The following is a 14,375-nucleotide window of genomic DNA, read 5'->3' as shown; positions in this document are numbered from 1 at the left end:
GAACCTGGAAAAAACAGGAGGGGCAGGGGGGGACAGGTTAGACTGCAACTTTAGCCCACTGACTTCAAAAAACACACTTTGCATTTTTGGATGGCTCAAGAGGAAAGGGAAATGTTTTCCAGAAGTGGATGTTTAGAACAGATTTCACGTGCTTGGAATAAAGTCTGCCCCCTGGATCCTTAGCTGCTCTCAAATTAGATGCTGAGGTGAAAGCCTGTTTAGTATTTTTATCACTCTTCAGCTCTTAAGTAAAGACCATGCAACTGTTCAACTTGCTGGTAAATCAGGGTGTCTGAATCAGAACTGCCAATTCAGTGACAATAGCTATAAATGAGAATCATTCTGACACAATGCTTTTATTTATACTCCACTAGAAAGGAGCTATTGTGCAGCACATCCGGGTTTCATGCACAAAACTTTTTTTCTGCTTGATAAAATTGTAGTTCATTTTCCCATCAAAATCCTGAGGCACTTCAAAAAGAGTAAGGGAAACAAGGGAAGCCTTATTCTGTTTTCCAGAAAACGTTACCAGCCTGGGGCTCGGTCACGAAATGCTGCTCGAGGAAAGGCTGAATTTCAACACGAAGCTGAAGCCCTGCCAATGGCACCAACTCTTTTTACATGAGAAACCTGCTTGCACAACGCCTTTGGAGCAGATCTGGGAGCTGACACCATTTACCAGAACCACCAAAGAACACAAAAAATTCGGGATGAAATGATCCAGGACTCTGAAGTAACTGGGCTTGCCAGGATTCCAAAAAAACCCTTCATACAAGAACTGTTTGCAGCCCTATCTGAAGTTCAAGAAACCTCTTGACTTCCATCTTATTAGGCTTCTGCATATATTTTGCAAGAAAACCAGTATTTTGGCTCAAATTCTCTTACTGCTAAGGGTGAATGCAAAAGAGCTACTTGTCATTAGAGGCAAAGATGGCCCTTAATCCAAAAACACTGAGTGCCTAAGGGAAAACTGAGTATACAGTATCAGGCTTTAAATACAGATTTTCTAACCACTGATTCAAGTGCCAACACAGATTGAGACAGAAGTTTGATTTTTTCATATTGAGAAACTAAAATAGAGGCATACCCCATTACCTAAACCCTGCTTGGAGGGCTGTGTTAATAYTTCCCTTGCAAAATCATTCACCTCATTAATGATTTATCCCAAATACACCAAAGTTAACATTAATGGAGCATGTATGAAATGAAGTCTACTGTTCAATTTCCAGCAGTGATATTATATTTTTATAATATAAAAACTAAGTGCCTACTAGGATCACACAAGTAATTTACAGACTCCCAAATCCTTGGCTAAAGCTCCAGTGACTCTGGTTCCTGTTTCAGTTCTAGTTTGCTTTTAACCTGGGTTAAACCTGTTTAATCTTTCCCTTTTTAAAATAATTAAACAGATTCATCAGTTTGACTGGACTTAAATATTTCATGAACCTTTTTGTTTCTTCGCAGTTAGCATAAGAAATGTGGACAAACACTGAACTAAGAGCTGCAAGAATTTGGTATTTGTGACTGTTTTTCACCACCTTGAGAAAACATACTGCATGAGAACTACAATTGTGTGTCATTTATCTTTTACTGCAGTAGTGTTTTATCTTAAAAATGATGGATTCTTGGTGCTGGTAGGCAAAATGGATCCAGTTTGAATCCAGGTTTGTTTATGGTTTCATATTTTAGATTAGAATATAACATCACATGATCAACATTGCTGCAAGCAATACACCCCAGGAAGACAAGAATTCTCTTCCCTTCTGGTTTGTTTCTGAAGTAGAAGAGAAGAAGAAAGGCTTTTTTTCCATAATGTTTTGTGTTTCCTGTCATGACCAGGAACAAAACTAAAATCTGACTTCACAATCCATGAAAATATTAAGTTTTTGTTTCAAAAGCCAGAACAGCTATGTCCAATGAACCTGGGCTAGCAACCAAATTGTGCTGGATTTATCTGAACACCWTTTTAAGCATCACCCCCAAAATTAATTCATATGGAAGCTGGACTTGAAATAATTCATCAAGATCCATTATGCAGAAAGCAATGACTGAACCAGGATGTTGAAGGCAGCTTGCAATGCCTTAATGYTGTCAGTAATTAAACTTTTGTGGGTCAAGAAATCCAAATGCTTCATAAYAATTGTCCAGCCATCTGAAATCCATGCCTTAAACATATCATCGAACAAACTCCAAATATTTCTCCATATTTTAGAGAAAAAAAGGCACGGAGAGGTTGAGGAGTAGTGACTGAAATGCAATCTCAGTGTTCACACATCCAACCTCTCACGAGGAATGAACTCGACAGATGTGAAAATTCAAACTGGGCTGGGATTAGTCCATGAAAAATTCCCATTGCCAAAGCAGTCTTAGAAAGAGCTGCAGCTAAACCAACCTTTTATAAAGTCTAAACCAACCTTTATAAAGTCACCACGGTACCCCCAAAACATGAGGGAATAAAATACAGGTAAAGAGAACATTATTGTTTGAGACGATATCTGACATTATTTTAAACGATCACTGTTAACAGGAGATTGTTGAGGGAGAGAGGATAAATACTGGCTACCATAAATATCCCCTAAAAATGTCATACCCTAACCTGACTATCAGGTATTGGATGCTTAAAACAAAAGAAAAAAAAAAMAAAAACCAAAAATAAATAATAATAAAACCCATAAATAAATAATAATAAAATAACCCAAATCCAAAAGAACAAAACTCACCACACAAACAAATAAACAAAATTCACCAAAAAAGTTTACCTAAGGGTATTTTTTACTGTAGGGCATCACAGGAATGCACAGCCATGTCTTTGTAGTTCATTTTGTGGGGATCATGAACTGCRAGTTTTGGTAAAAGCAGAAGAAAAGGGCAGAGCAACAAGGAAGGAAATAAATATGGAAATGGGAAATATCACACCTGGGCACAAGACTTTCCTGAAGGAAGGGATAAACCCRCAGTGAAGACCAGGGTAGAAAAGGAGAATTTAGATGTGCACAACGTAGATGGTGTGGAGATTGTTTTAAATTCAGGAAGCAACTGAAATCTATTGGAATGGAAAGCAATTTYCCCCATCCCAGTATGGACACAAGGAATGTGTCTGGTTTATTTCAACAGTCTAATAAAACATGCTTAAGAAATAGGAAACATTTTCAATTATCCTTGATAAACYTATTTAAAAAACCAAGAGGAGTCTAAATGAATTCAATCTTCTGGCTTAGTCAGGCTTCTTTTAGCAAAAAAAAGTTTGCAAGAGGAAAAAAAAGCTACCAGAGAACTCTCACTTTTTTTCCCACAAAACTATTTGGATACCAATATCAGAACCTACACATGAAGACCTTGAGTATTTAAGGTGTTTGACTGCAATGTGCTTTTTGGGGTTAGTGGGGTAACAGTGAAGTTGCTGTGAAGATTTTCAAAAATCAATAAGCATGATTTCTGGGCACTTCTCTACCACTGAGCAATGAACTCACTGTCACCTCTTTTGCTAAATTCCTGCCCTGCAACAAGCTCAAGGTAAGTATTTCGGTTTTAGTGAAAAGGTAAAGGTTATTTTGCTGCTCAGAGTAGCAGGTGATGGTATTTGCCACACGGATACAGACTAAAACTAACCAGATAAGATGTGATGGTGCTGCTSTATTTTTCGGATTATAATCCTTTTATTCTGCCATTGGTTAGTATTCAGATACAAGATGAGGAAAGTGCTATTAGACATCATGCAATGGAAAGGTTAGTTCAGAGTTTGCAAGGTGAAATTCCAGTGTCTGGAGCAGAAAACCAGATTTCCCTTTGTTTCCACCCATTATGGCTGAAACGCACAGAAAAGGATTACTTACTATCCARCTCCTCCTCCTCATCACTGGAAGAAGAGCCAATAGAAAAGAGAGTTTTAGACTTAGGAATGAGTGGAGAGATGCTGAAGGAGAAGGAGATTCGTCTCGATGGTCGAGTCCGGCCCTGGGCTGRGAAGTGGGTTAACAGCAGACATTAGAGCATGCTTGAAAATGCATTTAATAACAGAAAGGAGAGGAAAGCAGCCAAAGCAAACTAAAAGCAAAGCAAAGGAAATGTCTGCAAAGCAGCTGGCTCCAGAAAGGCACAAGAAACAAAGATCTGAGAATGTGCAAATTCCAGAGGATGCAGGTTTCAGAGGGCGCAGGTCTTGCTGCATGCACAGCTCAAGGTTTGAAGCTTTCCCTATTTTTTCTGATTTTTTTTTTTTTTATATAGGACCTCTTAGTGAAGCATTACAGGCAGTTATCTTTCCAAACAGAATACCAACAACAAAATGTATCTGTGGACAAAGGGCATCAGCTTCACTGAAAGAACTGCCATGGAATCAAACTAGAACAACTCAAGATATCTGTTTAAAGATATCTGTTTTGTTAAACAAAACAGCAAAGCTCCCAAATATTAGAAAGGACAGTTYAACTGAAATGTTGGCTTAATCTAACTGGGAAAGTTCTTGTCACTTCCATCTCTAATGTTATGGACTTCAATATTTCCAGCTTTAAAAAAGAGACACTTAAACGTCCCTTCTTCCAAAACAAAACAGAGAAAACAACCATCTCTTCTGCCTTSTTCTAAAATTTAAGAGCTCTTGCTTCAAAGAAACTGCCTAAACATGAGAAAAGCCCCACCACACCCTCTTCTGCCCCTGCCAGGAGGAGACCTATCAAACATAGTGCCAAACTCAGCWGTCAGCCTGTGACATCAAATATCCCATCATTTATTTTTAAGAGCAACAGCTCTGCAATAATTCTTTCAGGAAGTACAATGGTGTCTGAAAATAGAATTAGGAGCCAGCACCCYTCAGTGAACCTGGATTCCCAAGGGCTGCATTTCTCAAACCTTCTCCTCATATAAGCACAGTTCCATGAGCTTAAGCATCTTCATTTTAAGGTTATATTAAATATCTTCAGCACGTGTATTCACGCACTTTCAAGTCATTTCATGGATACATCAATTCACTTGCAGAACAGGGAACAYAGGCTAAAAATTTATCAGTATTAAACTTCCAAGAGAAAGATAAAGCAATTACTGCTCTTTTTGAATAAAAAGTGTCCTTTTAGCCACATACAATGAGGGCTTTTTCYATGGCTGGTATCATACATCAAAACTGAATTCAGAATATAAAAACAATGTCCAAGGTGTAGCCAATGCCATGCAAACAATGCAAAGCAAGCTCCCCTGAAAACTTCCTCCRGCCATTAGTCAAAAATGCCAACTGCCTACAGGCAATTTGATTAAAATGTGCAGTTTTCCAGTGCAAGCAGAACAACCCCAAAGGGACTCAATTAAAGGCATTTAAATTGAAGAATTCTTAGCAAGACCCATGCATTAGTTTTGTTTAGACTGCCTTTTGAAGGAGTTGTTCTAGAGTTCCAGACCTGAGGAACATGATTAGGCAACACCACTTTCTATTCTGTGGTCTGCTGTCTATTTAGACTAAAAGTCAAGATGAACAATAATACTTTACTGTAAATTGAACCACCTTCTCCAGCACAGTTCAACTCTCATTTCAGTGGTTTTATTTATAGCAATTCCTGGCTTTATAACAGTGCTCCACACTGGAAATTTGCWATTCCAAGGCTAAAAGCATTCTTCCGAGCACCGCAGCCAACAGCTCTTGTGACCTCCCTCTATAAAATGCTGAAGGATTAACAGTTGTGAATGGCCACAGCAGCTCCTGGAACATCTGACACATCAGATGGAGTGTGGGCTGAGCAGCTCAGTCTTGGAAATTGCTCCTGTCTCAGTACATGTGACAATAAACAGTAAAAATAAAAACAATCCCTCCATATGTTTATTAATCTGTGTTTAGTTTTTAARGTTTTTGGGCACAGCACGTTGCCTTCTCCCCATTCAGACACATTTGCAGSGTCATTTTGTTTTTAAAACACCTAGCACAGAATTATGCAAGTGGAATAAAGAACTGAATTTGCCCTAGAACTCTCTTCCATGTTATTCTTGCACAACCCTGAAGGGTTCTGCTGCAGTAAATAAATATCAAACCCAGGTGACACAAGGGAGTTTACTGTAAGACTTTCTTGTGAAAGGCATTGAATTGCTTCACATGTTCTATGGTCAACTCAAGCAACACCATTCCCCTTTCAAAGAGGAGGAATGAAGCAGAAAAATAAAACAGTAGAAAAACAGAATAATAGTCATAGAATGGTCTGGGTTGGAAGGGACCTTAAAATTCATCCAGTGCCAATCACCCTGCCTGTCCCCTGCAGGGACACCTTMCACCAGAGYAAATTATTCCAAGCCTCATCCAACCTGGCCTTGAACACTCTCAAGGATGTGGAAGCTTTTCTGGGTGATTTACTGAAGTTTGTGCCGTCAGGAATGTGTCAGGATTGGGAAAAGAACCCATGAGTTAATTTTTCCAAGTGATTATTACTTTTGGATGCTCACATCAACACCTCAAATGCACTGCTTTTCAAAAATCACCTTCCTATAAAAATGTGGCCCTTCTGAGATGTCACAAATTAATGACTGAGAAAATAAAGCTCACAGGAATGTCAGTAATTTTTACACTCATTGTCCCAAACTCACAGATATTTGCCTCAAAGCAGAGACCAACCCTGCTACATTTTCCACAGCCCCTCTGGAGAGGCCACCATATCTCTCTTCCTTCCTTCTCCAGGGACCAGGCTGGCCAGGCTGGCTCTGGAAAATGGAATAATCAAGGCCCCATGGCAATTTTAGTGCCAGGCCACAGCTCAGCCTCAGCCATCCAGGCTCCCTCAGCCACCAACAGCTCGTTTTTGGGGAGGCAGCCCAATTTTTGGGTGGTTGGTCAGAAGCTGGGTGCAACGCCAAGAAATTGGTTGCTTMAAAAAACAACAATGAAGACCTTCAGCCCAAGGAGGGAAGAGGCAGTGCCACTGCACAGGGCAGGATCTGAGCTCTTCACAGGACAGAGCTGCCCATGTTTTGGTTACTGTTGTGAGGGACACATCCGTTAGGCCACRTTCTTATTAATCATGGAATTATCATGGTGAAGAATTTAAAAAGTCTCCTAATAAAGCACAATCCCTGTGGGCTTCCTCCAGCAAGCCTCCTCTATGAATAAAACACCTCTATTAAAGCACCTTGTTGAGCTTTGCAAGGGASAATCATGTTAATAAAGAGGAAAGATCAGACACCATCACTAACTGACAAGAGCTAAAATGTCAATAGGGTTTCTGGCTGGCAATTAATAAAATGAAAACATGTGCAGCACATCCTAAGCACATCCAGCTGCAGCCTTCTGAATGACTTTTTCAGCTGAAAGAATCAATTCAGCCAAGCTGCAAAATTAAGTGCTTGTTRTCGCTTCAATGAAGCTAAACTGAAAAATTTTATAGAATCATCTTTCATTATTTTCTTCAGGACTGAGATTCAACAAAATTACACCCAACTGCTCCAAAATATTTAACTCAAAATGAATAGCAACAAACTCCCCCATGGAGACCAAGACATGGATTCTCAACTTTCCATATTTAGTTTTCAAAAAATCTAGATGCAGGCAAGTAAGATCTCAAGTGGAATTCACCTGGCATCAAAGAAATTCTGAAATTCTGAAAGGGTGCAAAACTTCTTTTCTTTTTAGTTAACAAACTCAATAAATCAGCRTTTTCATACCAGTAGTCTTAATTTAGAAAGAAAAAAGCAACCCACAAAAAGGAAATCCAATAGAAAGAAAATAGTAGGGATACACTGGGAAGAACACAGCTAAACTGAGTGAGTTCTGCCTTTCCAGCCACAATTCCATGCAGCAGTGAAACTCATATTTCATGTAATCAAGGAAGCGTGAGCGGGCAGTAGCACATTTTGCCTTGGGAAGGTAGCAAGATACACTCAATAATACAGATGAGAGAATGGATAAGGGAAAATTGGATTACTCACTGTCGAGCACTGGTTTGCTAATTGACATTAGAGACAAGGATTTGGTCAGTGGAGATGAAACAGCAGAAGAACAGAAATTAAATCCTTGTGGCTGCGATGTCTGATGCACCTGCAGAACAGAACAGCATCACACTGAATAAATATGTCAAGGAGAAACATCCCAACTTCAAATCCCAGCTGAGTGTTCATGTTGGCTGCAATTCTCACTCTGAAACACTGCACAGATGAAATGCAACATTCTGTTTTGTCCTTTAAGTGTAAGACAACTAATTATGCAACAGAGAGACTCTGTGTGCTTGATTTTCCTGCAAGACATTACAAGATATTGTTAGCTGTCTGACAGCCATGGAAATTGCTCTTGTGACTCCAACTCCTCAGCAAAGCTAGACTGTGGCTCAACATGGCAAAAAAAATTCTGATGCTTAGCAATGTGTTCCCCAAAAATGCCATCCCTCTGAGCAAGGGAAGACACCAGAGTTGTGTTGTCACAAAAAAAAAAAAAAAAAAACCCCAAAAAAACCAACAACAACAAAAAAAACAAAAACCCAAGGAGAAAATTTAATACAGTTGGAAATTCCTCCATGTTAAAGATGGAAGATTTTTAATATTAAGTATATGTGTATATAAGGTGGAAGCCTTTGTCAAACTGTCACTTGGGAAAATGACTTTGAAAACGTTGATGCAGCATTTCCCAGACATGCAAGAGTGGCTGGAGTTGGGACAGCTTTACCTGGTGGTTGTAGTCTCTGATTTCTCCTTGCTCCAGCTCCTCAGAGAGCAGGACCAGGGACTGATTGCTGGCAAGGGGGCTCCTCCTGAGCTCTTTGGAGCTCAGAGAAGCAGCCTCCAGGTTTGTAGAGGGCTTCTTGTTCTCGCCAGAGTCTCCAGCAAGGCCTTCTAGGCTGTAACTAAAGAGAAAGCACAGAGGTCAGATGCTGCCACACTCAGGGRCTTTCAGCACAGAGCACCTGGAAAGGGTAAAACACAGAGCAGGCACTAAAGGGTGCAGGGAAATGCTCCTCTTCAGCATTTCTTTGTTCCTCAGAGCAAGCAGCAACATCTCAGTGCCTCTAAGACACAAGGATTTGTTCATTGCTTGAAAAAGCATTAAAATTCCTGGTCAATCACCTTTCCTACTGGTTTTTTTTTCCCCCTCTTCTTCTTCTTGAGTGGTGCACAGGAAAACACAAAACACACCTCCGAGAGATCTAGAGATTTTGGTATTTCCAYATATTCTCTCTGCTAGTTTTTCACTGGCTCTCCCTTGGAATAAAGCCACCCAAATTAAACCACCTTGCATAGCATGGTGCTGCCCCTCCCAGCAGCCACCTCAGCTGCTCTAACACTCATCTCTGCAGCCACATCCTCTGAATCTATTTCAAAATTTGCCACTGCATAAATATTTTTGGCACTGATAACGTCCTTTATTCTGCAAAAGCTGGTTTCTTTTTTACCCTTGCTGTGGTTTGGTTTTTGGGTCATAAATGTTGTCTCCATCACCCAATTTTATTTTATCATCTACTGAGGGAGCTAGGTTTTGCCCAGCAGAGCTAGGCAACCACTCAAAGCTAAATAAAATACCAAACTTTTGCTTGCAGAGCTGCTRGAAACAAAACATTTGGCCAAACTCTGCAGAGACAGCTGGTGACAGACAAGTGAACTCTACAGTAAAATATAATACACTCCCTTCTCACCTACACAGAACACTCGCTTTCACAGGGGACTGTTTTATCTGATAAATCTTGCCCTAAWATTCTGCTTCTGACCCTCCTGCTCCTTGTGCCCAAGCATCAACAGTTTTAGGTGAGGCTTTCCAGATTCACCTCCCAGGACAGATCCACRGCCAATGTTTGATTTGATGCTCGCTGAGTCCAAGGTCTGCCCTGGATTTACACCCAAACCCAAGGCTAATCCTGGCATCCATGCTGAACAAGCTGACACGTAAACAAATAAAAGGGAAAACACACTGCAGGCTCTACAGATSATTTAAACAACCAGAGGAGCTTTACATTCAGGTAGACTTGCATAGCAGTGATTAATGTTCTGCAGCCCCTCAGAAGCATTAAGAGGCTTATAAATATGCACCTTGAAAGCAAAAACTGCAATAAATCATGAATAAGATTTAGTAGATTTAAAAAAAAACTTTTTTTTCATGGTAATTAATAAGAAAAAAAGACTGGGTGAAACGTTTATAATTTATTCTGCTTTAGGAAGATTGTGAATCATCCATGTGTATCAACAGCAGGCATTAGAAAGTTTATTCTAAAACACCTGCAGGTGGAAATYAGTCCCATTTCTACTGAATATTTAAGGCAGAAGAATATCTTCTTACCTTGGAAGGTGGCAACAATGATGCTACACAATAGAGAAAAAAATCATGTACTTGGGACAAAACGAGCTAAAAAAATGCAAATATTAGCCCAAAAAACACGTATCAGTGATATTGGTGTGTAATCTGCTGATTGGAGTATATAGACCAAATCTGTAATTAAATCTGTACCAGGAAGGGCAGGTTAACTTCTCAGAATCTACTCTTYAGAAAAAGAGTTTAATAGCTCTACCCACAACCAGCAAGAACTGCCAGAGAAAAGCTAATAAAGATCTAAAATCTGGGGGGCTGGCTTCCACACAATATTGGGTAAAGATGTGACCTGAAGACATCAATCTCAGCTCTGGGACTTTCCACAGAAGATGCAAACTTTAAGTTGCCTGGGGAATTTTCATCTGTGGTGATCAGATTGGTTTTTCAGAGAAGGTTTTACATGATCAATCTCTTTAAAAAAAAGCTTAGGTCTTCCAAATTAGAAAGAGCAACTCTGTGAACTGAAATGAAATCCTTCATGAGATGGATCTGGTACAGAGCAATGCTGAATCACATTTAATCTTGGTTTGATTCTTCAGCTGTCCCAATTAYCATTATGATCACTGCTGCAGATTAAAACATGGGTTAAAATCATCACAGGACAGAGCAGCTCAACCCAACAGTGCAGCTCTTTTATTGCCAGAGGCCAGTGAGAAGCAGCCACCACCTCCACCTGCAGCCCAGCTCTGAGGATCCATCCCCAGGAGAAATTGCTGGAAAAGCAGAGCAAGCAAACAAAACACGTGCACGCTTCAGCCAGAGCAGCAGTGGGAAGGGAAGCTGAGAGCAGGGGCTCTGCAGGGCTCCTCTGCTGCTGCACATTTATTCATACCATACCTTCTACAAGTAAAGTCAGGACCCATGGCAAGGTACTGTACGCCTGAGGGACACCAGCTCAAACTAGGAACAGCAAAAGAGGCAAAGAGAGGAAAAGGACAGTGATTATCGGGTTGGGATGGAACATGGGGAACGATAAAAGGCTCTCACTCTCACGTATCTTAAAAAAAACCCAACCCAACAAACTCAGAAATGATGGAGAAGCACATGTCTGGTTGCACAAACACACCACAGTGCCCCAAATGCCCAAGGGTACCACTGAACAGGGAGCAGGACAGCCCACACTTCCCCCAAACTGACCCCATTGACAAGTATACAATGTACTGGGAAAAGGACTCCTTGTGGGGAGAGAGTTTTTTGGGAAAAACAAGGCTAAAACATACCAAAGCCAATCTGTAAGTAATCACACACAGCCATTGTGTTAGTGATGATTAGTRTTTTTCTGGTAATTTTTATCCTCAAATCAGGAAAAGAATCCCTTACAGATACTCAGTGTAAGTCCCCTCCACAGAACTATTAATAACCTCAGGCTATGCTTAAGAAAAATAAGGAGAAAGACATTCATTCTTAAATGCTGCACAGCAAGTCAGTGAAGGAGGCTGGAAGAAAAAAAACAGGCTAATCTGACTATTAATTTGGGATTAAATCAAGAGTGCCTCTGACTGGAAAACCTTTCAGCTCCCATTCCCCAAAAGTGTCCCAAAGTTGCACCATCAAAGACATAAGAAATGCAAATACAGAATACAAATAGTTTGGTTGTTGTTTTTGCTTTCGTTATTTTTTCTCTGTTAGGTCATGGCCCAATTGCAGGTTTTGCAGAAACAGAGAAATCCATCTTCTTGTCAGCTATGACATTTATATGATCCCTAAATCCTGCAAAAGCTGTTCAGGAAGTGTACATTGAAGGGAATTTTGCATCAGCACCAGTCCTGCTCGCAGGCAATCCATGAAGGGAGGGGACATGGCCAGAGCATGCTTTGCTCCAGGACWGGAGCCCATGAAAAGGGCAGAACAAATTTAACCATTCCTGGACCAGGAATTGTRAGTGCCAGAATCCTCTGAGGGCACAGACAAAGGGTCAAACCCACTGAAAGCATCACATCATGCCAAGTCCTCTTGTTTCCACAGACAGGACAACTCTGGAAACATTCTGGAAGGTTTGACAATTGGTGCTCAGTGGTGGAGTTCAGGTGATTACTACCTGTTTTATGAAGGATGTTAATTGGGGGAGATGTTAATTGGGGAGGATGCACCAAAGCTTTGCACCCCAAAGCCCCAGGGGTGCCTCACCAGCAGCTYTCAGCACAGCACCACTGACATTTTTCATGACGATATCCCTTCCCAGAACATGCCAATACTTCCAAGTTTTCTTCATTATCACCCCCCAACTCACCCACAGTGGCAATGTGAGTATTAGGGGGGAGGCAGGGACTAAATGCTTTAAATACATATAAGCTCAGTGTTTCAGGATATTTTGACTCTCAATGCTAACACAGCTCCTACAGAGGAGCCTCAGAGGCCATGGATAAAAAGGTGTTCATTTGCATGAGCTGAGAAGACAAGCACAGCACTGCTTCCTGCAGTGATGCAAATAAAGTGGCTTCTTAGAAGTAAAAAAGCATGTTCTTTCTTGTGCTTTTTTTAAAAATTCTTTTTTAAGAGTGCTCTCTTGAACTGTACAGCATTGTCAAGGTTCATTGGTAAGGCAGGGTGATTTTTTTTTTTTTTGTCATAACATCATGGTAACATTCTTTTTTACATATGGAAATGTAGTTTGGTTACACACACACACCACCCCATCCATATTTCAAGGGAAGAGAAATCCTGAGTTAACCTGGCACAGGAGGGAAGGTGGCAGGCTATGGGAGGTGAGACAAGGTTGRACCACTCAAGGGGAGAGGTTAAACTTCTCATTTTTCTTTAGCCTGAAATGTCTAAGTGTGGACAGACCACATCTGCTGTGTCAAAAATTAAATATCCTCTTTTATATATTAATAGCCAATGCAAAGGTTACATGAGTGGAAGTGCCTATGTGTGTGATGGATGAGAAAGTGAAAGCTTGCCAGAGAGAGGAAAAACACATGGAAATAAAGAGGAAAACGCACCTTATTTTCTATTTTTTAGGAAGGTGGTTATAAAAAAACATCAAAAGAACAAAATTAAAGCCATTTAACTCAACCAGCTGCAGCTCTGCAGAGTGTTCTCCAACTCTGAGATCGTGTCTGAGCCATCCCCACCCCAGCTTCCCCTCCTGMAAGTCTTGCCAGGAGTCTCTGATGTGCTTTAAATATCCAAATCACACACATGCTCCAGGTAAAAAACTGATTTAACATAACTCCAAATCTTACACATGGCAAAGGCCAATAAAATAATAACTGAGATTTCTCCTCATTATTAACATAATATCCTGGAGGAAACAGCTYGAGCTTGTGCTCTGTGGGGCACAAAACCTGCCCTGGGTCAGACAGGAGAGGGAAAGCAGCCAAGCAGGATGCACAGCTCTAATGCCAACACTCCCAGAGATACTACAGGTTTACTAACATGAGAGCATGGAGTTAGTAGACATTCAAACACAAAAATAATTAGTCACATGAGTTGGCTTTGTACCTTCTCCTATGAATGGGAGGCTTCTTTATACCATCCCCCAGAACTCGCATTGAACTGAAAATGAATCATGGAGAATGGTCAGCAGCTTGAATGGAAAAAGAAAATTAACAAATGGCACCTAAAGGATTAATATCCCCAACACACAGAGGGACAGAGGGAATGGACATACAGGGAAAACACACAATGAAATATGAAAGGAAGTAATRGGTCTTTGTGTTTCTCCTCTCTTTTACAAATAAATCTGGGGTTTGCCTGGTTTTATTTTGTACAGAAATAAGGTTGCACTGGTATTGACCACGCTGCAACTTTGCCACTGCCAAAGCCAGGTCAGTTTAAAGTTTAGAAAAGGCCAAGCTCTTTGACAGAAGCTGTTAGYAACAGTGATTAACACCAGCTCCAGTTCTGCAGTGCTTAATGCACCAGTGAAGCACCAGGGTGTTTCTTTCTCCAGCCTGGACATTAAAACCCTGCAGCATTGTTGAAAGACAGGCATTTCAAATCTGCTACAAATGGCAGGAATTAACTGAAGGATGAACATCCTTTTGGGGCAGCCTTGTTGGGTTTTTTTTGTGTTTTTAACAGCAAAATGTAGACATGAGGATTATCTGTGAAGTCTATATGAGGAAAGAGGGGAAGTGAAGGGGAACTGAGCATATTTTCACATTTCATTTATTTA

General features: G+C 40.5%; 1 protein-coding gene across 1 annotated transcript in view; it reads right to left on the bottom strand.

Annotated features, from left to right (window-relative positions):
- AKAP13 (A-kinase anchoring protein 13) overlaps positions 1-14,375 on the bottom strand; it is a 70,209-nt gene that overhangs the window by 33,564 nt on the left and 22,270 nt on the right. Inside the window, exons 5-7 of the mRNA XM_057365793.1 lie at positions 8,624-8,801; positions 7,894-8,002; positions 3,834-3,959 (exon numbers count right to left, since the gene is read on the bottom strand). Coding sequence (XP_057221776.1) covers positions 3,834-3,959; positions 7,894-8,002; positions 8,624-8,801 — 413 coding nt within the window. The remainder of the gene's footprint in view (positions 1-3,833; positions 3,960-7,893; positions 8,003-8,623; positions 8,802-14,375) is intronic.

Source organism: Malurus melanocephalus, unplaced genomic scaffold (genome assembly GCF_030028575.1).
Source record: "Malurus melanocephalus ecotype Western Australia unplaced genomic scaffold, MMel_1.1 scaffold_58, whole genome shotgun sequence".
NCBI classification, from domain to species: Eukaryota; Metazoa; Chordata; class Aves; order Passeriformes; family Maluridae; genus Malurus; species Malurus melanocephalus.
This window is presented reverse-complemented; position numbering and strand designations above follow the sequence as displayed.